Below are 24,642 nucleotides of genomic sequence, written 5' to 3'. Positions count from 1 at the left end.
ACAAGTCTTGCATACTCCAGAAATCCTACTTGGTTGTGGTGTATAAAGCTTTTTATACATTTTTGGATTCACTTTGGTAAAATTTTGTTGAGGGTTTTTGCATTTATGTTCTTGAAATACTCATCTATAGTTTTTGTTGTTTTGTTTTGTTTTCTTGTAATGTCTTTGGTTTTTGGCTTGAGGGTGGTAATGCTGTTCTCATAGAGTGAGTTGGGAAGTATTCCCTCTGCTTCTGTCTTCCAGAAGAGATTGTTGAGAGTTAGTGTTTTCTTTAAGTGATTGCTAGAATTCACCAGTGAAGTTGTCTGGGCCAGGAGCTTTCTGGTTTAGAAGGTTATTAATTATTGATTCAACTCCTTGAACAGGTATAGGGGTATTCCGATTGTCTCTTTCTTCTTGTGGTGAGTGTTAGCAAGTTGTGTCTTCTTCTTTGTATTTTAACTAAAAAAAAGTTTTTTTAAAGATTTATTTATTTGACAGAGATCACAAATAGGCAGAGAGGAAGGGAAGAAGGCTCCCTGCTGAGCGGAGAGCCCAATGTGGGGCTTGATCCTGGGACCCTGGGATCCTGACCTGAGCTGAAGGCAGGGGCTTTAACCCACTGAGCCACCCAGGCGCACCCCCCACCAATTTTTTTTTTTTTTTTTGTTGTTGTTGTTGTTGTTGAGAGACAGTGAGTGCAAACAGGGGGAGGCCTGGAGGGGGAGAGAGAAAATCTCAGGCAGGCTCCATGCTCAACATGAAGCCTGATGTGGGCTTGATCTTACAACCCGGGAAATCATAATCTGAGCCGAAATCAGGAGTTGGACCCTTAACCAGCTGATCCACCCAGGTGCCCCTGCAAATTGTGTTTTTCAAAGAAGTTTATCTAAGTTACCAAATTTGTGGGTATAGAATTGTTAATTGTATTCCTTCATTATTGTCCTTTTAATATCCATAGGTCTTGTAGTGATATCCCTTCTTTAATTTCTGATACTAATAATTTGTATTCTCTCCCTTTGTTTCTTTCAATAAACCTGGCTAGAGGCTTACTGATTTTATTGATCTTTTCAGAGAAGCAGCTTTTGGTTTCATTATTTTTCTCCATTGATTACCTATTTTAAATTTCATTAATTTGTTGTAATTTTTGTTACTTTTTTTTCTGCTTACTTTGCATTTAATTAGCTTCTCTTTTTCTAGTTTGATGGATTGCTTTTAGATCTTGTTTTCTAATATATATACACTCAGTGGTATAAATTTCTGTCAAAGCAGGCCCCCGGGGCTTCGGCGGCGCCCCGGCCCGCGCCTCAGGACCGAGGGGGAGGGGGGCGGGGGGGGAAATTTCTGTCAAAGTGCAGCTTTCACTGCATCACACAAATTTTGATAAGCTGTGTTTCCATTATCATTTAGTTCAAAATTTTTAAAAATTTCTCTTGAAATTTCTTGATTCATGTGTTATTTAGAAGTTTGTTGTTTGGGGCGCCTGGTTAAGGTGGTTAAGTGCCTGGGGCTCCCTGTTCAGCGGGGAGTCTGCTTTCCCCTCTCCCTCTACTGCTATGCCTGCTTGTTCTCCTACTCTATTTGTTAAATAAATAAGTAAAATCTTAAAAAGAAAAAGAAGAAGAAGAAGAAATGTGTTTGTTTAGGGGGTTTCTGGCTGGCTCAGTTGGTAGAGCGTGTGACTCGATCTTGGGGTTATGGGCATGGAGCTTAATTTATTAAATAAATAAAATTAAAAACAAAAAGAAAGTGTGTTGTTTAACTTCCAAATATTTTGGAATTTTCTGACCATCTTTCTATTACTGATTTCTGGTTTAATTCCTTTGTGGTCTGAGGGCAGACATTGTATTTATATTATTTTAAATTTGTTTTATGGCCCAGAATGTGGTCTGTTGATGAATGTTCCATGTGATCTGAAGAAGAATGTGGATTCTGCTGTCGTTGGGTGAAGTAGTCTATGGATGTCCATTCTATCCCGTTGATTGATGGTTGTGTCGGGTTCAGCCATGTCATTAGTAATTGTCTGCTTGCTGGATCTGTACTTTTGATAGGTGGGTGTTAACATCCCGATACATAATACTGGATTCATATATTTTCTCTGTGGTTCTATCAGTTTTGCCTCATGTATTTTGACACTTTTGTTATGAGCATATGTGTAAAGGATTAATATGTCTTTATGGAGAATTGATGCCTTTATCGTTAGGTAATGGCACTCTTTGTCCCTGGTATTTTTATTTGGTATGAAGTCTGCTGTGTCCGAAATTAATGTAACTTCTCCTGCTTTCTTTTGATCTGCAGTCTACTCTCTGCAAATTTCTAGTGTTCAGCTCAGTATTATTAACTGTAGTCATCATGTTGCTACATTCATCTTCAGACTTATTTGTCCCGTGTAACTGCAACTTTGTGTCTTTTGGCCAATATCTCCCCATCTCCACCCTCCTCCCCCTACCCCTGGTGGGTACCATTGTACTCTGCCAATTTTACATTTTTTATTAGAAGTTTGACTTGATTTGTTAGTCTCTCTAGAGGCGTACAGACTTTTCAAAATTTGGAGGGAACTTCTCTCAAATTATCCTTGATACATCAGTTCCATTCTCAAGAATCTAAAGGGTCAGTGCATGTTTGCTTGAATCCTTCCTTCCATATTTTAATTAACATTACGTTAACGGACTCCTTCAGCACGTTGGCAGCAGTTTTATCCAGAGCTTTTACCTCATACTAGACTTGAGGCTTCCCCAGAGGACCTCATTTCTCATAAACGAAGAAGATACTCAAACTGAGTGCATGCTTGTGTCTTGGCTTTCACTTCGTGCCGTCTCTCAGTTACCCAAGACTTTTGATAAGAATCACCTCTTCTTTGTGAATACCTACCCAGCCCCGTTTTCAGAAATTCTGCCCTGTTCCTTAGACTTCACTAAGCCTGTTTCTCTAGAGCTTTTTACATATCCAGAAGTGTTTGTATCTTACTTCAATGAAGAGAGATTTTTTTTTTAAGATTTTATTTATTTATTTGACAGACAGATCACAAGTAGGCAGAGAGGCAGGCAGAGAGAGGAGGAAGCAGGCTTCCTGCGGAGCAGAGCCCAATGCGGGGCTGGATCCCAGGACCCTGGGATCATGACCTGAGCTGAAGGCAGAGGCTTTAACCCACTGAGCCACCCAGGTGCCCCCAATGGGGAGAGATGTTTAGTGGATATTGCATTTTACCTGTAGGTCTAGATATGATATTTAAATTTTATTTCTGAACAAGTCTAGTAGATCTGGAAGCAGAGCTTATTACTAAAAACTCTGATCAGTTTTTATTTTGCTTTGTTTTGATTTTTCTTTTTTCCATTACCACCAAACCTCCTTTGTGTTATTTTATTTTTATTTTTACTTATTTAATTAAAAAAAATTTTTTTTTTTGTTTTTTTTTTTTGACAGAGACACAGCGAGAGCAGGAACACAAACAGGGGGAGTGGGTGAGGGAGAAGCAGGCTTCCCACTGAGCAGGGAGCCTGGTGAGCGGCTCAGTCCTAGGACTCTGGGATCATAACCTGAGCCAAAAGGCAGATGCTGAATGACTGAGCCACCCAGATGCCCCTATTTTTATTTTTAAGATTTACTTATTTGAGAAAGAGAGAGAGAGAGAAACAGAGTGTGGTGGGGGGGAGGGACAGAAGGAGAAAGAGTCTTAAGCAGACTCTGCTAAGTGTGGAGTCCAATATGGGGCTTGATCTATGACCCTGAGATCGCGACCTGATCTGAAGTATCCAAGAATTGGACACTTAATCAACTGTGCCACCTAGGCACCCCGTGCTATCTCTAAAGTCATATCTTATCCCCTCCCCCAAACCCTGGCATCCACTGCTTTGTTCTCCCTCACTGTCAGTTTTGTGTCTGAGAATCCCCTATAAATGAAGTCAGTCAGTGGAACATGCAACTCTGGATCTTGGGGTTGTGGATTCAAGCGCAACGTTGGGTATAGAGACTAATTAAAAAAAATTCTAGATCTTTTAAAAAATTCTAAATGAAATCATATGAAGTGTAATCTTGTCAGACTGGTTTCTTTAATTCGGTTTCATACGTCTGAGTATCATCCAGGTCGTTGTTGCATGTGTCAGTATAGACTGTTCCTTCTTCGGGCTGAGTGATATCCTTCTTCGGGCTGAGTGATAGTACTTCGTATCCTTGAGCCACAGTTGGTATAACTGTTCACCTGCCGAAGGACGTTTGGGTGATTTCCAGTTTTTGGCTATCCAAAGAACTATGAACAGTCTAGGTTTTTGTGTAGAAATAGATTTATATAAGTGTCAGTCTACCAATTTTATTATTCTTTTTCAAAACTATTTTAGCCATTTTTTTCTTTTTTTTTTTTTTTTTTTTTGTATCAATTTTAGAATCAACTTATTTTAAAAAAAGGTAATCCTGCTGGGGTTTTAATTGAAATTTTGTTAAGCCTGTAGATCAGTCTAGGAATAATTGCCATCTTTTTTTTTTTTTTTTAAGATTTTATTTATTTGTGAGAGAGAGAGGTCACAAGTAGGCAGAGTGGTAGGCAGAGGGAAAGGGAGAAGAAGAAGAAGCAGGCTCTCCACTGAGCAGGGACCCGGATGCGCGGCTTAGTCCCAGGACCCTGGGATCATGACTGAGCCAAAGGCAGATGCTTAACCCACTGAGGCACCCAGGTGCCCCAAGAATTGACATCTTTACTGTGCTGAGTCTTCCATTCCATGAACTTGGCCATGTGTCTCTATTTGGGACTTCTCTGATTCTTTCATTGGTGTTTTATAATTTTTAAAAATAGATCCTCTGCATATTTTCTTAGTTACACCAATTATTTCATGGGGGGGGCTAATGTAAATGGTACATTTAAAATGGTTTTTATTTGTACATTGCTAATGTATACAAATATGATTTATTTTTGTATGTTTGCCTTGTTCTCTGCAATGTTGCTGAATTTCATTTACTTGTTACCAGGTTAGCTGTAGGAATTTTTGTGGGTATCCTTTCTAACTTACGGAGTAAATATTTAATCAGTTCTCATTGCTTACTAAACCAAAAAAAGGGCTTAAGCTGATATGTCCTTTAACATGATTTGTAGTGTTTTCCCTAGGTTGGGATATTAATTATTTTTATTATTCCTTATTTTCTAAATGGTTTTCAGTTTTTTTGAGCCTTCTTTTTGACTTATGAGGTGTTTGAGAAAGTTAATAAAATTTCCAAGTATTTGTATGGATTTTCTCTTTATTTTTGTAACTAATTTTTAATTTTATTATATAATTGGTTTTATACACTTCGGAAATTTTAGAATTGGAGATTTCTTGAAATCTTCTTTGGTTTTGGAAAATTCTCGGCTGTTATATATTCCAATACTGCTTTTGCCCCATTCTTTCTTTCTTCTAATTAAATGCTCAGTAGACCATATCACTGTTTGTTGCCATTTACTTTCATTATTGTATTTTTTTAGTCCTTCCTCTTGTCCCTCTGTTCTCCATTTTAGACAGATTTATTTAGATGCATTCTAGATAGATGTTCCAGTTTACCTGTCTCCCCTTTTGGCATTGTCTAGTCTGCTATTAAACATATGAATCGAGTCCATTTATTATATTTTAAATTTTCTTTACTATTATCTTTCAAATTGCGGAAATCACTTTTTATGATTTCTAGTTCCCTCCTAAAGATTTTAATGCCTGGTTTTATTATATTCAACATAGTAAATAAAACTGGCATAGAGTTTTTGTTTGATCAGGCCAATGTCTGGAGCCTTCTGGTTCCACTGTTTCTGCTTGTTGCTAGTGCTGTCCTGTCTGCTGTTGTAACTGATTGCCTGTGTCTGTGCACTGGACAATGTGTTTGACGGTTTATCTATGGAAGTAAGTTGATGTTTTTTTCTTTCAAAGATAGTTCAGCTCTGATTTTTTTGTCCCCCAGGTACCTCAAGGGCACTAATAATCTAGGACCACCTCCGTTCGGTTTCAGGGCTCTGCTTTTGTTCAAGGCATGCCATGCAAAGCTGTGCAGCAGTCCTTGCAAACGCTGTTTTGTTTCTGGTTCCGTCCTCCTCTTCATGTCCAGCCCTTTGGGGCTCCTGCCAGTCCTGAGCCCACATTCCCTGGTGGTTGTCAGCTTCTAGGACCATCTACAAGTCTTCTGAAGGTCAAAACTGACGCCCCTATGGGAAGTGCAGCCCTGGGTGCTGGGCTCACCTTACTTATGGCTTCTCTCCATGAGAGGAGCGCTTCCTCTGTCATTCCTCACTACCTTGTTAGGTTTTTGGTTGCTTTTAAGACTTGTTTACTTTTAAATTATTCTCTCAGCTTTCTTACTTGTCTTCACTGGGAAGGTTCATCCAAATTACCTAGTCTGCTGTTAGTGGACATAGATACTCTCTGGAGTTTTCTTTGAATCGTAGTATTTGGCTTATGTAAATTTTTCTGGGCACTGAGTAGAATGAAGTATAGTCACTTTGTCCCCTTACGTAGGATCTGAAACTTGATATTCGTTTGTTATATTTAGTCAGCTAGTATGTTGTTATTAAAATAACATACAGTAACTCAAACTACAAGAAAGAAGGAAATCTGTGGGCCATAACACTATCAGATTCAGAGGTTAGATGGGTTTAAGTTGACCTAATTCACCCTTACTCATGTCACAAAGTGCTTGGTTCACTGCATCTCTCTGCACTTTTCTTTTCTTTTCCTTTCTTCTTTCTTTGTGTGTGTTTCTTTTCCTTTCTTCTGTTCATATTCATTTTCTTTCTTTCTTTCTTTCTTTCTTTCTTTCTTTCTTTCTTTCTTTCTTTCTTTCCCTCTCTCTCTCTCTTTCTTTCTTTCTTTCTCAGCTTCATTCTGTGGCTGGAATGATGGAAGCTCCCCTTGATGGAAGATGGTTGCCTGCAGTCTTGGGTGCTACATTATTTCTTGTCCAGCGTGCATGTGTATCAGCTAAACAATTCTAGCACCAGTTTATTTAGATCCTATGTCTGTCTCTAACCAAGTCCGTTTCAAAAGTAAGATAGTGTGTGGAATCCTAGTATAATAGAGCTCACTCCTTGAGATAAGAAGGGGAGCAAAATGATGGCTTTACGGGCAGAGGCAAAGAAGTTGCCAAAAAAGGCAACTGTGATGTCACTGCATAGCCCCACTTGTAGATGGTGTTGTAAAGATCCTTCATCTGCTTCTTCACTGTTTACCTGCTTCTGTGAAGGGCTGGGGCAGGCGGGCAGCTCATTTTTTCTGCTGCTTTGATCTGCAGATTAAATCCACAGGTTTGGTCCTGCCTTTGCTTCTGGAATGTCTTCTTCCTTAGAATCTTTGAATATTTTTTCCCTTCAGTTTTCTCTGTCAGGTAGTCGTGCGCATGCACATTGGACTGTTGCTCATCCTCCACTATCACTTCTGCTGTTTTAAGATGTTTCAGTGTGTTTTCTGCAATACGTCGTCTACACCCTACCTCATTTTCAGAGTTGTTGCTTCATGCAGGTCCTCTAGTTTGTAGTTCTGCAGGTCCTTTTTCTTTTTTTTTTTTTTCTTTTTAAATTTCTTCAGCTCACACTCTTCATATGCTTCCACTCAGTAGAGGTTAGCAGTTTCAACTCTGGAGGAGCCAGACTGCTTGTGTTGGAATCCAGACTCTCCTACGAATTGTATTTTTCTTTAAATTTTATTTTAAAGAAATCTCTACACCCAGTGTGGGGCTTGAACTTACAACCCCGAGGTCAGGCGTTGGCGTGCTCTACGGACTGAGGCAGCCAGGTGCCCTTCTACTAATTTTATTCTTGAGCCAATTTCCTTGTTCTCTTACCTTGCTTTCTCATCTGTAAGGTGGAGATGTTGATAGTAGCTGCTATTGGGAGATATGCCCCCTTGGTCTCTTGCACTTCACCTATCTTCTTGTATATGCTAAGAGTGACTGGTCCTTATCTGGGCCATTTCTCAGGATTCTGTTGCAGTGAGTAGCCTTGAAGAATGAAGTACTTGGGGAGGCCTGGGTGACTCACTTGGTTAAGCAGCTGCCTAAGCAGCTGCCTTCGGCTCAGGTCATGGTCCCAGGGTCTTGGGATTGAGTCCCACATCTGGCTCCTTGTTTGAGCAGGGAGCCTGCTTCTCTCTCCACCTCTGCCTGCTTGTGGCGTGCTCTCTCTCTCTCTCTGACAGATGAATAAATAAAATTAAAAAAAAAAAAAAAAAGAATGAGGCACTGTCTCCCTCTGGGACAAGGAGCAGACATATTTAATGCTTATTATAAAAGCAGTGGGTTCCCTGTACTCTTTGTTACTTCCTTGTGACGCAGTTCATTGCAAGTACAGGCATTCATTTGGGCTCATGGTGTGGCCCCCATAAGACTTAGGGGCCACAGAGGAACTGACTCAATATCCTCATGTTCATGTTACTTGTTGGGCAGTGTATCCAGGAGTCTTTGTCTTTGATCCAGGAGTCTGTGTTTTCCACCAGCATCTAGAGTAACAGACTAACTTAATAACTTGTGTAAAATCCCAGACTTAGAAGCTGTCTTCATATAGTTGTTGTAAAGTTTCAGTGAGTTAACACATGTTAATTACTTACAGCATTGCCTAGGACATAGTAAGCATGTACTGAAAGTTAGCCATGAAGATTTTCTTTAAGTAGTCTTTTTGTATTCTCTGCATGGAATTTTTAGGCCTAAATAAAGATAAGGCTTAGAAGATTAAGGTTGCTGTACATAACTATTATATGGTGAAGATACATGTTGTAACTCATTGGTTTTATTTTAGTTTCTTGTATTTTTTCCTTTTTTTTAAAGATTTTATTTATTTGATAGAGTGGGAGCATGGACCACATGGAGGAGAGGGATAGAGGGAGAGGGAGAGAGAGAGTCGCAAGCAAACTCTGCGCTGAGTGCAGGGCCGGTTGTAGGGCTCAATCCTGCAACCTTGAGGTCACTACCTGAAATGAAACCAGGTGCCCAGCGCTTAAGCAGCTGTGCCACCCAGGTGCCCCTTGTTTCTTGTATTAATTGCAGATAATGAATATACATTAATAAAAAAATAGAAAATTAAACAAAACCCTTTTAATAACTGAATAAAACATCCAGAGAACAGTTGAATTTTAACAATTACTATTCATTTTTTAAAAGATTTTATATATTTATTTGACAAAGAGAGAAAGCGCACACAAGTAGGCAGAGTAGCAGGCAGAGGGAGAGGAGAAGCAGGCTCTCTGCTGAGCAGGGAACCTGATGTGGGGCTCAATCCCAGGATCCTGGGATCACAACCTGAGCCGAAGGCAGCAGCTTAATGACTGAGCCACCCAGACAGCCTAACAATTACTATTTTAATTAACATCAGTGTCTTCTTTGCTCCTGATAGCTGTTGGACTTTTAGTCTTAATCATTTTGTACTGAATTTCTAAAAGTCACATTAAAATTATAACAGTGATGCATATTTGTGAAAATGTATTGAACAGTGGATAAGTATAAAGAGACTAAGTTATCCTTAAAGTGCTAACTCCAAGAGAAAACCAGTATTTCACATTTTTGTGTATTTTCAGTTGCTTACTTTTTAAATATTTACATGGCTCTGTGAAGGTAGTGACTATCTTCACGTTATTAGTGTCAATATTTTACGTAGTTTAGTGAATAAAGATAGGGTAACTGTTTCTAATATAGTGCTAATTCTTTAGCTGTACAACACATTTCGGAAGTAGTAGATACATGTGGATACATACAAACGCAATGTAAAATAGAACTGTCAGAACGCAGGCTTATTTTGACCACTGCTGTTCAAAAGAAGGAAAGGGCGTGATGATACAGTTTCTTAGCTACGTTTTGTTTTGTCGTCTTAGGATAAAGGAAGCATGAAAGGCATCACCATTCTGTGGAGTGAAGGAAGTTAGGAGAGAGAAATAATTTTTATTCTATTTAATGTTTGACTAAAGCACAGAGCAGGCATTTGGATAAGAAGTAGACAATGAGTGCTGGTGTTCACTAACATAATTAGTAAATACTAGCCTGTTTAAAATATTTTGTATGTTTTTCTCTGTGCTTTTTGTGATTCTTTATGTATATGTACACAATAAGATTTGTCTGCTTGCTTGATATTAATTACATCATATGTAATTAATGGAGCAGTTATTGGGCGTCATCCAGATTCTGCTCCAAATGGTTTGTAGAACAGATACTGTGCCTGTTTCTTTAGAGTGCCTTGTCTGGGGGGTGTCATTGGCACCTTTGCCAGGCTCTTTTCCAGATAATGTTTTTAAATGAATAAAATAAAATACATAAGATTGCGAAGATAAAAGATTATGTTGAAATATTACCAAAATAGTAAAAAGCCAAATTTGTAATTTCATAATGTTTTTCAAAAATTTACACTTAAATTATAAATTCTAATATAATTTTAATAATTGCCATAATGTTCAAGTTGTGATGAGGGTAAATGATATTGTGGAATGGTAATCTGCAAATGCTGAATGTGATTAGAAATCACCTGCTTTCTGTTGATGACAGACATAGTTGTTGCTGTATCAGTCTATATGTACATATATTCATAATGAAATGAGTTTTTAGGATTCTGAATTTCAAAGGTTACAAAAAAATAAAGATGAATTTTTCCCTCCCAAGATCCTAGAACACCTGAGTAAGTAAATATATTTAAAAAATTATTTTATTTTTTAATATTTTTGGGTGGGGAGTGGAGTAGAGGGAGAAAGAGCATGAATCTCAGGCAGACTCCATGCTTAGCACAGAGCCAGATTAGGACCCTGAGATCGTGACCTGAGCCACCCAGGTTGCCCATAAAGAAATATACTTTTTTTTTTTTTTTTAAGATTTTATTTATTTATTTGACAGATTGCAAGTAGGCAGAGAGGCAGGCAGAGAGAGAGGAGGAAGCAGGCTCCCTGCTGGGCAGAGAGCCTGATGCAGGGCTCGATTCCAGGACCCTGAGATCATGACCTGAGCTGAAGGCAGAGGCTTAACCCACTGAGCCACCCAGGTGCCCCAAGAAATAAATTTTTAAAAATTCATTGAAATATAGGTGCTTTGAAGAATGTGTTATGTATTAATAAGAGTGGCCATAAGCAGGCTCAGGAATATTTCTGACATCTAACAGTCTGTTCTGTGAGGTTGGTGACTTGACTCAATATATTTTTAGGATATATACAAAGAATGACTTAACCTTTGAGGGAAATCATTTCTTAATTGTCCAAAATCAAAGTGTATTATTTCTATGAACTTGGCCGTGAGGTAAATGCTCTCTTTATGCCATAATCTGTCTCAGCACAGCTTTAAAAATAAACAGAAATACGCTGTGTTTTCAGTTTTCATTTCATATTCTTCATATTCAACAAATGATTCCTCGTAACACGGTGCTAGTAAAATATGAACGTTTCCCTTTAACGTTAATTTCTTCCCAAAGCCTCGGTGCTCCGAGAGACCGTGGGGCAGTGGCGGGGGCAGGGCCGAGCCTCCCTGCGGGCCGGTGTGCAGCCCGTCGGGCCTGGTGGTCCCCACGGCTGCCCGGTCGCCTGTGATCTCCGGCTCCGGCACCTTCCCGAGTTGAGTGTCCTTGTCTCACATAGGAGGATGTGTCAGCTGTTACTGTTCTTTTTTGAAAGAGAAGAATTAAACGAGAGAACTATGCGGTGCACACCTCTCTCTGTCCTTTCCGTTTTTGTTGGGCTTTTAATGCCTTTCTGGAGCCTTCCAGAGCTCTTCTCCCACGTCTGCCCTCGGCTCTCATCACACCTGTGCTGTCTGTCTCTCCTCCGTTCCTGACTAGATGTGGGGGATGGAAATCCTGACTCTGTCACAGAAGTGGGTGCTCTTTGAGTAGAATGTGGTACACGGTAGTTGCTCAGAGTTTTGTTTGGTAAAAATCATTCTGAAGCATTTAAAGTAAAGCTCCTCAGCAAGGAGCCCGAAGCGGCTACGTCAGTGTTCTCTTTGTTCTGACGACTCTCCTGGGTTTGTTGTTGTAGTGTGTGATGGGACATCAGGAGTTTGGTGTCTCCGTGGGCGCTACCCGGCTGGCCAGGGAAGTCGCTAGAATGTCACGTGTGGATGTAGAGACTGAGGCCAGCGGCTGCAGGCCAGCTCGTCCCGTGTACTTCGGGCATTGGGCCGCATGCTGTGCGTGTAGTATCTCTCTTCGTTGTGTAGACCATTTCCTACTCGGGGGTATTCGCCACCTTTTAAATGATTAACGAACTGAAACTGATGAGCTTGAATGGCCTGGCCGGGCTCCTGACACTTGCAAATGCAGATTCTGGGCCATCTGATTCCAAGCCTTTGATTTTAACAAACGCCCCAAGCTGAACCAGTCTTGGCTGTGCATTCCCTGAAGCAACTGCGCCCCAAGCTGAACCAGTCTTGGCTGTGCTTTCCCTGAAGCAACTGTTCGGGAGTCTTGAGTAAGTCGTGGGCAGAGTGGCCTTGTGTAGGGACAGGGGTCAGAGCTGACTTGCTGCTGCAGCCGCAGAGGTGTGCGGGGCACCTGGGCCAGGCCGCGTGAGGCCCCCAGGCTCCCCCAGGAGCGTCCTGACACCAGGCAGGACTCCCGGGCAGCATTCCCTCTGCACAGGTGCCACCTAGTGGTTCAAGACCCAGCACAGGTGGGGCCGCTGGGAAAATCCTGTCATCCCTGTGGTCGCCGGCTCTCCATGCTTTAAAAAATTTTGTGACCAAGTAGCATTGCCTTTATTTTAGGTCAAGGTCAGAGTAAGGAGAAAGTTACATGGATTATTTTATATCAAAGAAAAATATAACATGGAAATTTTTTTAAATGTAAAATGTGCTGCTTACTCCCGTTTCATTATTTTAGACTGTTTCAACGAACAAAATGCCAGGAAAGGCAAAAACTGCGCAGAGTGGCAGAGTAGCCGAGCCTGGGCTGTTTTATTGGTGGAATTGCTAGCTTCTGTGGTTTTAGCACAGGCACAGGAGTGCATTTTTGGTAATAAACTGTGGATAAGCAACTTCTGGCGCCAGAACTCTTGACTTGGTTGTCCGTGAGTTTAGTCTTTTCACCAGAGCATTTCTGGTTGACATCTCTGATTGGACGATCGCATGACATCATTTTCAACCAGAGCAGTCTGTTTCTTCTGTGAAGACTGGGGCTGGGAGAAGAGAGAGACATAAACATTAGTTTAATTGTTCCGGCTCGACTTTGACAGATAGTAAGATCTAATTTATTCTGCTAGACAAAGAGTGACAATTAGAAAAGATAGGTTCTGTCGTTATGTATAGTTTCACATAATTAGGGATACTTTTTTTCTGTTTTTATTTTGTGGCTGGAGCTGCTCCCTAGGAAGCAGTCATAAGATTCCTCTTTATTTTTCCTTATTCCTTAAAAAACAAATGACTAAAATAAAATCCACACAAAAAATCCAGCCCAAACCCAGCAGTCCCTACTCTGTTTTTAGCAGATCCACTGTAGGATCATGGGCAGACCGGGTAGCAGTGATCGCTGGAAGCGTAAAGAACAGGGCGAGCTCGAGAAGCCTGCCTTAGACCACTGACGGTCCTTGTAGATCAGGCCTGTTCCAGAGCCATTCGGAAAATAAACCGCTCTTGAGTCTGAATCGTTTTTTGCCTCTCTGAAATGCAGGGAGCCTAATTTCTAAAAGTTGTGTACCCGAATACCTACCAGCCTAGCGTTAACATTTGTGTTTAACCTTGTCATCTCCTTCCGATCTAATTTGAGAAAGGAAGAGGGAGGGAGACACCAAGCAGACACGGAGAGAGATGGTCTTCCTGCTAGTTTCCCCTTAGTTATAAGCAAGCAAAAAAGCTCCTAAAAATATTGAAAGTGTTAGGTATTTTTCTTTTGAGGGAGATAAAAATAAGCACGTAGTTGGGGGGCACCTGGGTGGCTCAGTGGGTTAAGCCTCTGCCTTCGGCTCAGGTCATGGTCTCAGGGTCCTGGATCGAGCCCCTGAATCGGGCTCTCTGCTCTGCTCAGCGGGGAGCCTGCTCCCCTGCTCCCTCTCTGCCTACTTGTGATCTCTGTCAAAAAAATAAATAAAGTCTTTTAAAAAAAAAAAAAAGAGCATAGTTGGGAGTGTGCTACAGTTTGCCTGGAGAAGAACTTTGACGAGAGACCATAAGTGGTAGATGGCAGCAGAAACCAGAGAAGGGACGGGCTGTGCCTGACCGAGGGCTTGCAGTTCAGTGGTAGAGGCGAAACAGAGCTGGCCCTTGGGAGAAGAGTGCTCTGAGAGCACTGTACTGGCACATGACTCTGGCCCATGGGGCTCAGGATCTATAAGCTTTTGAGGTACTCTTCTTAGGACTTTGCTTGTCTTGACTTTCACCCTTCCTTATTACCTAGTATTAGGAGTGGTACGAAAAGAGCATATCTGACCTGGACTCAGAGCATCTCTGGATAGAAATGAAATGCTTCCTGGAAGACGTTTTCATATATATGGTCATTTTATAGTGTTTTGAATATAATGGAGGGGGTCTTTGTGGTAGAACCACGTTACTTTCTGTCTTTGGTTATAAAAGCAATTAGAGGGCAGGCAACACAGAATAACTTTTGGGTCTTTCCAGATGCTTTCCCTAGACCTATTGGCTCTGGAGGTACTTGGTCTGCTTTCCAAGTTATAGCAGGTCACAGGTCTACCAAATATTTTGATACAGTATAAAAAAGGTCAGTTGATTTCCAAACTCCAGTGTTACTGTTCTTATTGCCAAGTCACCAGCCCACATTTTAAGTGTTTGTTACGGCAGTTCCCTCTCCTGTGTTAGTTGGGGCATGGGTTAAAATGCTGTACATAGAGACCCCAGAATATAGCAGCGGTGTAAATAAAACAGATTCATCTTTTTGTCATGCACTCTTTCTGACAGTGAGAGGATCGGCCATCTTTGCTCCCGGTGGCGGTTTACGGACCTAGGCTCCTTTCATCCTTCTGCCTTTCACGAGAACGGTGTCCTCCTCTGCAGCACTGCATCCGGGTTGCTGGTGTGCCTGTTCCTGTCTGTAGGAAAGAGGAAACGTGACGGGCTGTGGCAGATCCCTTCCTCTTAGAGGTTGCGTGGTCAGTTTTGGTCCTCCTGTATTGGTGAGAACTTGCCACGACTAGCTACAAAGAAGGTTGAGAAAATCAGTCTCTAAGAAGTTCCGGAGTTTATCCTTTGTCCATTTTTCTGCAGGGTCATGTGGCTTGTTCAGATTTCATGATGTAAAGTTCTGTGCATGTTCTAGATTTGAGTGCCCATTTATGGACCAAATCCATGTATTTTTTTTTTTTTCAATCCATGATGTACTTTTTCATTTTGTTCATGATAGCTTTTGTTGTGTAGCAGTTTCATATTTTAATAGTAAAGTTTGCAAATCTTTTTATAATCCTTTGATACAAGTGTACTTCATATTTATAGATTTGATTCTAGGTACTCTGTCTCAGTTTTGTGGCTGGGGTACACAGGACGGACATGATTGATAGGCCCACAAGCACTTGATTTATGGTCAACTTTACTATTTCAATTTAAGAAAAAACAATGTTATTTTAAATAGGAGAACGAAAACTGTCTGTCTGATGCTTTATTTCATCATTCATTTCATGATTTGACAAGACTTATAATTATTTATAGTTTTTCTAACTGAACAATTAATAGTTCTCAAAGTTATTTGTCAAAACACTTACCTAACTTCATTATGAATTTAGCAGACTTTGATAGTCACAAAAATGGTAAAGTCAGATTGGAGAGCTGATCTGAGAGACGTGAGATAAAATTTGGTGTGGAATTTAGTGTTCCAGCTGCTGGATATGTCCCGAATGCACTTGAAGCGTGGTCTGAAACTCAGGCCAGGAGCCAGGGCTGCAAGTGTTAGCGGATGACCATGAAGTCACCACACCATACCACACCACACCATAAAGTGTCAGCGGATGACCATGAAGTCCAGAAACTCTTAAAACCTGGATAATCATTAAGTGCTTCAAGGAGAAAGGAGAAAGAGCAGGGGCGCCTGGGTAGCTCAGTCGGTTAAACGTCTGCCTTCAGCTCAGGTCATGATCCCAGGGTCCTGGGATCAAGCTCCATGTCAGGCTCCCTCAGTGTCTCTCTCTGTCACATAAAATCTTCAAAAAAGAAGAAGAAGAAGAAGAAAGAGCACATGAAGGACACTCCAAGGGCTATTCCTACATTTAGAAAAGAAACCAGCTGAAGACACAGACACTGGATTATTTAATTTTCATTAGCAACCTTGGGAGATACATGGTGGCTTTTGGTTTTGCAGGTGAGAAGGAGAATTTTATTAAAAAAATTTTTTATTTTAAGATTTTATTTATTTGCTAGAGAGAGACAGAGAGGGAACACAAGCAGGGGGAGTGGGAAAGGGAGAAGCAAGCTTCCCGTTGAGCAGGGAGCCCGACGTGGGGCTCGATACCAGGACCCTGGGATCATGACCTGAGCTGAAGGCAGACGTTTAACTGACTGAGCCACCCAGGCGCCCCGATGATGGAGAATTTCAGATGACTTTACAGAAATCCCATAGATAGTAGTTACTACAACCGGAACTCCAGAGCAGGTCGTGATGACTCTGAAGCCTGTAGCAGTCCAGTACCACTCCTGCTTATAAAAGTTAGGAAAGCGTTTCTCTCAGGAAAGCGTTTCTCTCTTGCTCTCAGTGGTGGTGGAACAGCATTGCAGGGGGGGTTGCCCGTTAGGAAGGTCACGGAGTGTGGCCCCTCCAGAGTCCCATTTCAGGAATTTTATTGGGAAAAGGAAGGAAAGAGAGAAGGAGTTTGAAGGACTGTAAGTGCTTTGTTTTTGTTTCTTCGGTTTGGGGTGGTGGTGTGGAAAGCCGGGAGTAAATTCTGAGTTAGGAAGGAAGGACCGACCGGAGCGCGGAATGGCATCAGGGCACTGTGGAGGGTCGTGCCTGTTCTCGTCCAGCGATGCCGGCGGCTAGATGGTTCTTAAGGAGACACGTGACGTTCTGTGATGGCGTTTGTTGACTTGCCTCCTAAGAAGGTGTGTGTGGCGTGTGAGGTGTTTGGGGTTGGAGTCTTGAGGGTAAATGAAGAAGGCGGTGGAGTCAAGATGTGCTCTTTTCAATTATTTACCTTTGGAATGACTATTAATTAAGGCTGTAATGATTGTTTTAAGTGAACAATAGTTTTATTTACAAATTGTGAAGAACCTTTTTTTAAGTCACTTTGAAGAACATTTGTTCTATAGATGAGCTGCTATGACCCTACAAATAAGGTTCTTGACAGTTATTACTAAGATGAAACCCTGCTGAGTCCATTGTAAGGCGCACAAAATGAACAGTGGCAGAGTTGCACGTTCCTCCGACGATCACGTTGCAACAGAGAGTGAAAAGCCTGTTATGGACACAAACTGTTGCTGTATTAGTGAGGTGTGCCCCTTGCTCTTTGAATCTTCTGCCTGCGCCATGTCTTCTTTATAGGTAAATTCACCAAAGATGGATTTCAACGTGAAAATGACTTTTTATGTCCTCTCGTCCACTATCAAGCAGAAATCAAAGAGCCGTCTGCGGAAGAAGACGCGGCAGCCGAAGCGGACGGCGGCCGACGGCCCGGGCCGGCCCTTCAGCGCTCTGTGTCGGAGGACTCCGCGAGCTCCCTGGTCTCCGTCGCTGTGGAAGCCAGAATCAGGTTAGAGAATGAGTGCAGCTGGAGGGGGAGGCGTGACGGCAGGGCGCTGGCTACAGAGGGAATTCAGAGTATAAGCTCGCTTTTAAATATGGAAGGGATTTTATTACTTAATAATTTTAGATTTACGGCTGATGCCTCTGCGTAGTGTTGAGGTAAAGGGTGTCTGTGAGCTTAGGTGATTGTAGAACAGACCCGTAGACTAGCCTGTTGCACCCTCCTCTCCGCAGAGCAGGACAGAAGCACCAGCGCGCTTGGTCCTAGCCAGAGAAACAACTCCTAGCCTTCAGTGTAAAGATTGATTTTTGATGCTTACCTGTAAACTTTTATACTCCTGTTCCTTACTCTTTCTTCATTCCTTAACTAAAGAAGTAGAGGAGGTTATAACCTTCCTGTGTATACTTCAGCTTTGAAGTCTCAGAGTTTTTTAGACTGTGTTTGAAAGACATGAGTAACAATGTGAAACCATCTCTCAGTTGAATACCCCATCTTCTTGAAATGTTTTCTTTCTTTTGCTTCTGACACCCCTGCTTCCTCCTCTTTCGCTGGCTTCTGCAGAGACCCCCTGCTTTTAAAATGTTGGGGTCCTCCGGGAAGTCTCCAGCACGCACACCTTCATCTCTGCTCCCTCCCTGGGGGTGCGCGTGCACGTGCACGTGACGGTGAAGTTGTCTGTGTGATGAGCCCCATATTTCTATTTCCAGGGCTGACCTTTCCCATCTGTCTGTCTGCTTGACATCTCCCTTCGGAGGTGTAGTACACACCTCACCCGTGCACAGTGTGTTCCCCATTTCAGGGAAGGTTTGAAATTCTCAAGATAAAAGAGTAGTGTGAAAAATAAAATAGTCCCCAACACACTTTACCCGTCACTACTGCTTTATTTTTCTTTTCTTTTCTTTTGTTTTTTCTTTCTTTACTTCCTTCCTTTCTTTCTTTTTTAAAAGATTTTATTTATTTATTTGAGAGAGAACATGAGCAGTGGGGATGGGCAGAGGAAGAGGGAGAAGCAGACACCCCACTGAGCCCAATGTGGGGCCTGATCCCAGGACCCTGAGATCATGACCTGAGCTAGAGGCAGACACTTGACCAACTGAGCCACCCAGACATCCCCCTGCTTTATTTTTCTTAGTAGCACTTGTTATTTTTCAATTCATTTGATGATTTAATTATCGATATCATGTGAGTTCTGTGAAGGCAGTACTTCTTTCTGTTTTCTGTTGGATTGATAATTATTTTCTGTAGATTATACATTATATTTTGTTTTTTTAAGATTGTTTCCCTTAAAACCCAAACCTCATATCTCTTTACCCTATTGAATTTAACTTTGAAAGAATTCACACTTACATTCCAATTGGTTTCTTAGTCTTAACAATGTAAGTGCTTTATCATACTTTCGTATCTCTCTGCATCTCCCATCCAGTATCTCATGCTGAAGTTATTGTAGATATATTCTTCCTACTTCTGTTTCCCTTGTCTTGGCCCACTAACTCCCAATTTTGAAAATTGAGGTTTAACTTATATACAGTGAAAATCAGCCATTTTGTGAGACGACAGCTGTACACAGTGACCACAGCCACCAGGAGTTAAAGAGCCGCCCGCCATGCTGAGAAAGTCCCTGATGCCTGTTTGTTGTCAGCCCCGACTTCCAACTTCCGCCCTCGGCAGCCGCTGGTCTGTAGGCCCCTGTTGTTTTGCTTTTGCAAGAACAATGAAATGGAAGTGTAGAGTATGTGTTCTTTTGAGTCTCTCCTTTTTTCCTTAGCTAACGCCGTTTTTTACTCTCCGGCCTCTCCTCGGCTGCGTTAGTGTGGGCGTCAGTCCGCCTCCTCTCTGTTGCTGAGCGGGACTCGCTTTTATGGAGGCTCCTACCGCAGCTTGTCCATTTCCTAGTTCAGGAATACTTGGGCAGTTCCCAGTTTGGGGCAATGATGAATACAATTGGTATAAATATTCACTCACAGGTTTTGGTGCGAACATAGGGTTTTTATTTCCCTTGGGTAAATCCCTAGGCTGGGAGAAAGGTAATTGGAAAAGAAAGTGCCAAAGCGTGTTGCGTGTGTGGTTGTGCTGTTCCGCCTTCTCACCGGTGGTGTGTGAGGGGCGCGGTCAGCACGCGGAGTCCCAGAGCTGCTCTCCTTCCAGCTGAGCTCGGCTCTTAGAAAGGCAGTGTGCCTCCTGGTTCCCAGGGGGGTGTGCTCAGTGACCCCCCGTTACGCCAGCTGTGGGAGACCTGTGGCGGCCTGAGTCCAGGGCACAGTCTTGCTTCTCCTCTGGGTTTAAAGCCCCCTGACCCCTCACTGTTCCCCCGTCTGCACTTGGTCTTCACCGTCGCAGGTTCACCGTCGCAGGTGGCGGTTTTTCCTGTCCTCTCTCACAAGCCTAAGGCTTTTGTGCCCTCTGGGCCTTCCCCGTACTGCTGCTGTTCCACTCCCCAGGCCTTGTGTCATGACCAGCACATTGTGCAAACCCGTCGCCGTGCCTCGCCGTGCTCCCAGTGCTGTGCCTGGGCCTCTGGAGTGGTGCGCAGAGAGCTGATGCGTGGAGAGGTGTCTGTGGTCCCAGATACTCTGTATTCTCACACTATCTCACACTTGGACTTTAGCACTTGGTGAAAATTTTTCACTTAATTCTTCTTAAGCTGCTTGCATGACATACCGTGGCCTCTTCCCCAGATTAAGCAAATGCTTGTGTGTCATCTCTTCCTGGGAGTGCCTCTCCTTCAGTTGGAGGTGAATTGGTTGCCGTGTGACTTCTGCAATCTGATGCGTTAAAGGGAAGTGAACTTGTGAATTGTCTGGCGAGATTTTGCTCTGAGGGTGGGAGCAGTGCTCTTTGCAGCTTTCTGTGCCCAAAGTGAAGACAGAAATTCCCTTTGTCCCACATACAAGATCAATAAACCGGTCTGAGATGTCTAGATGACTGTCCTTACTTCTTCCGTCTCCTGAAACCTTCCCAATTCTTTAGTGATCTGAGTCCTTCCTTAAAATTATTTTCATTGTGGATCTGTTGTGTGGCAAAATTCCTGTGCTTTTACAAGCCTGGGATTACTTTTACTCACTGTCACATTTGAGTGATGGTTTTGGCTATGACATTGAAGGTGAAGATATTTACTGTCAGTACTTCAAGGGACACCTCGGTGGCTCAGTCAGGTAAATGTCCGTCTTCGGCTTGGATCATGATCTCAGAGTCCTGGGATCAAGCCCCATGTCGGGCTCCCAGCTCAGCAGGGGTCTGCTTCTCCCTCCGCCTCTCCCGCTGCTTATGCCCTCTCTGCCTCTCTCTCTCTCTCTCTGAAATGAATAAATAAAATCTTTTTAAAAAAGTATACTTTAAAACAATTTATTTTTTAAAAGCTTTTATTTATTTAAGAGAGTAGGGGAGGGACAGAGGGAGAGAGAGTCTCAAGTCGACTCCTCTCTGAGTGCTGAGCCCAAAGGAGGGCACAACCCTGAGGTCATGACCTGAGCTGAAATCAAGAGTGAGATGCTTGACTGACGGAGCCACCTGAGAGGCCCCTAAAACAGCATTATAAAAAATTTAAAATCAATGTAGAAAAATCCATAATGAGTGAAATGTAATTTTTTTAAAGTTAAGAAATACTGTTTTTCTTTCTTCTGGTATTTAAAAAAAATTTTTAGTTAAGTTCCAGTTTGTTAAAATACAGCGTATTTGGGTCTCAGTTGTTCAGTTCAGTGACTCGGCACGCCGCGGCAGCACCAGAGCTCATCACAGCAGGTGCCTCCGCCATCCCCGCCACCTGTCTCCCCGTCTCCCCTCCCTGTAGTTGAGGGTTTGTTTTCTGGTTTGCTGCTTTCTTCCATGTTCTTCTGTTTTGTTTCTTCAATTCCACATATCAGCAAAGTGAAAAGGAAGAGAGTGACACAAACCACCAAACAGATGCTTAACTCGAGAGAACAAAGTGAGGGCTCCCCAGGGGAGGTGCGTGTGGGGCTGGCTGAAGTAGGTGACCGGGTGGTAGGGAGCGCACGCGTCCTGGTGAGCACCCACTAGGTTCTGCGCCTCCAACTACTATTGCACTTTTATTAACTGGAATTAAAAAAATACTTGAATAAAATAAAATATTCCATCAAAAATGAGATAAGGGGTGGTAGATAAGATGAGAAAAACAAAGTGCTTCTGACAGGCAAAGCTGAAGGACGGGTTCATGAGCATTTGTTAACTGTTGTTCTACTTTTGTGTCTTTGTTCAAAAATATCCATAATAAAAAGTCAAAGATGTATGTGATCTTTAAAAAACAAAAAGCCCCCCAAACGACAAAATTCCCCGTGAGTGAAATCATACGGTGTTTGTCTTTCTCTGACTTGTTTCGCTTAGCAGAATTCTCTCTCGCTCCCCCTCACATTGTTGTGAATGGCAACTCATTGTTTTTATGGCTGATACATAAAATGGGAATTGTATATACACCACACCTTACTTACCCATTCGCCAGTCAACGGAAAGTGGCTGCGTCCGTGTTGTGGCTGTTGTAAATAATGCTGCAGTAAACGTAGGGAGTGCATGTGTCCCTTGAGTTAGTGTTTTTGTATTCTTTGGGTAAATACCCAGGAGTGTGATTGTGGGGTCATGGGGTGGCTCTGTTTTTGAGTTTTTGAGGAACCTCCGTGCTGTTTGCCAGAGTGGCTGCACCAGCTTGCGTTCCCACCAGCAGTGTAGGAGGCTCCCCTTTCAAGGAGCAGACCTTCTAATTCTGTTCTTTCTGAGGTCCCTTGTTAAACATCTGTTCCGTAAGCATATATTGTTTTTGTCTTTTAACTTTTTAATTTTATTGTAGTTAGTAGATGTTATTGCTCACAATAAATTCAGGTTTTCAGAAAAATTGCGCAGAGGGTACAGGAGTCCCCTTCTCAGCCTGCCCTCCTTCCCGAACTTTCCCCTTTATTAGTTCTGTGCCTTGGTCTGGTACGTTTGTTACAGTCGGTGAACTGGTATTGGTATGTTATTATTAACTGATCACCATAGTTCACACTAGGGCTCGTTCTTTGTGTTGTGTAGTTCTCCGAGTCTTGACATATGCCTGATGTGCTTTTGCCATCGCAGTGCGTCACGGGCAGTGGTCTCCCTGCCCTACTGTCGCCTGTGCCCCACCTACTATCCCTCTTCCCCTCTGTTGAACTTTCTCACACGCCCCTCATCTCGGACTTCTTACTCCAGCAAGCACTTAAATCGACGTTTTTATGTCTCCGTGTTTGTTCCTGTGTGTTTCGTATCTACGTCATGCATAAGGAGTGGTCCGTCAAGTGCTTAAAAAAATTTGAAAACCACACGTTTTCAAGAACCCACATGTCGCCCAGTGGCATTAAACCCATCCCTCTTTCCTAGCCTCAGCCTTACTTGCTTTATTACTTCCATTTTCTTGAATTAGATGAAAATAAAATTATTTTTCTAAGTATGAGCTCAAGTTTTTTGATTTTGTAGGGTCTGCTGCTTTAAAAAGTCATGCTATGAGTTGCAAATGTGTAATTGATTATTAAACTTAATTGTTCTTATGGCCTATATGTACTCAAGCTTACCTCGCCCTAAAGTCGTAATATTTAATTTTAAAGCACACGTATGTATAATCTGTCACTTTAAAAATAGTTGGATAAACCTACTTTCACATTCTGGTTTTCTTTTCATTTTGACCAGTGAACAGCTCTGCGCTTTTTGTTACTGTGGTGAAAAAAGTTCCTTAGGACAAGGAGACTTAAAGCAATTCAGAGTAACGCCTGGGTTTATCTTGCCGTGGAAAAGCCAGCCTTCTAACAAGAGGGACATTGATGACAACAGCAATGGAACCTGTGAGAAAATACAAAACTCAGCACCACGAAAACAAAGAGGACAGAGAAAGTAAGCAATTTTGAATAAATGCTTGGAATGCAGTAAGGCTATCTATAATTCATTTTCATCTCAGGGAACATATAAATGGGGTTGTTACTGAATAATTTCTCATGTTTTTCCCCATTTGTAGAGTGCTTTATGCCTCACCATTAAAATCCCTCATAAAGCACTCCTTTCCTCAAAATTTCTTGTGTAAAAAAAAAAAGTGTGTTAATTGTATATTAAAATCAGTGTGATCGCAAAAGCTAATGTTTTAAAAAAAACTTAAAGGAACCTAACATTAACCTAGAAGGAGTTTATGGAAGGAAGGTAAAACAGATCAGTGAAGCCTGTCTTTCGTTCTTTGAATAAGTTTTTGATTGTTTGTAAGAATGTAACCTAACACAATGACAAAACCAAGATGGGTTTCTCTACCCATGTTCTTAATTTGTTATTTAGTTATTTTAATGGTTCAGAGAATATTGAGCTGTCCTATAAACTGTTATAATACAAGGTTAACTTTCTAAGTAATTATATGCTCCAATTTTCCTTTCTACAGTTGAAGAATCTCTTCTTTTTTAATGAAGTAATAATTTACTAAGGTATTTGTATAACTATATATGTGTGTCTGTATTCATCAACATGATAGTTACCTGAAACTTCTCTCTAATATGTTTAATTTTGGAGTCAAAAATTTTTTTTAAGATGTTGCTGAGTTTTGTTTAAAGGCCATCTTAATATGTGGCTTTGGCTCTGGTAGTTGAGGGTATAGAAGTTTCTGTAGTCGATGAGAAAGTGTAAAATTAATTTAGCTTGGAAGGCTAACTGGCTCTGCCCCTTGAGGGTGATGATGTAATCATCCAAGTGCTTATCTGGCTTTTATCCAGATTTAAGTACTAAAGTATTGTTGTGTTGTACTTATTTGATTGGCTCATTCTTTTGGACTCCTGCCAATGCCTTGAAGCCCTGAAGTAGGAAATGAAACAATAACAAGAAAGAAAGTCTTTTTAAAAAATTTAAAGTGGAACAGCTTAAGGAAGTTTAGAAGTACTACGTTGCGGGTCTTGACGTTTGAAAGACCAGAGCTAGATCATATAGAAGAGCTTTTTGTTATCAGTCAAGTGCTCACATCCTAATAAAATACATCAGAAGTCTAGCAAACTTCAATATTCATCAGTAATTAGCAGATCTAATGGACTGGACCAGCTAATATCTCATATCCTCATGTTCTGCCTTTGAATAACAGCAATTATATAAACACTATTCT

The 24,642-nt window shown here is 41.8% G+C and overlaps 1 protein-coding gene across 13 annotated transcripts in view; it reads left to right on the top strand.

The window, feature by feature from the left end:
- KMT2C (lysine methyltransferase 2C) overlaps nucleotides 1-24,642 on the top strand; it is a 270,064-nt gene that overhangs the window by 83,390 nt on the left and 162,032 nt on the right. For 10 of the 13 annotated variants that reach the window (XM_059172327.1, XM_059172321.1, XM_059172331.1 and 7 more), the window contains exons 3-4: nucleotides 17,420-17,561; nucleotides 23,205-23,405. In XM_059172327.1, the coding sequence (XP_059028310.1) occupies nucleotides 17,420-17,561; nucleotides 23,205-23,405 (343 nt within the window). The remainder of the gene's footprint in view (nucleotides 1-17,419; nucleotides 17,562-23,204; nucleotides 23,406-24,642) is intronic. The other 3 variants (XM_059172325.1, XM_059172332.1, XM_059172320.1) reach the window with 1 other exon arrangement.

This window comes from Mustela lutreola, chromosome 4 (assembly GCF_030435805.1).
Source record: "Mustela lutreola isolate mMusLut2 chromosome 4, mMusLut2.pri, whole genome shotgun sequence".
Taxonomy (NCBI): domain Eukaryota; kingdom Metazoa; phylum Chordata; class Mammalia; order Carnivora; family Mustelidae; genus Mustela; species Mustela lutreola.
This window is presented reverse-complemented; position numbering and strand designations above follow the sequence as displayed.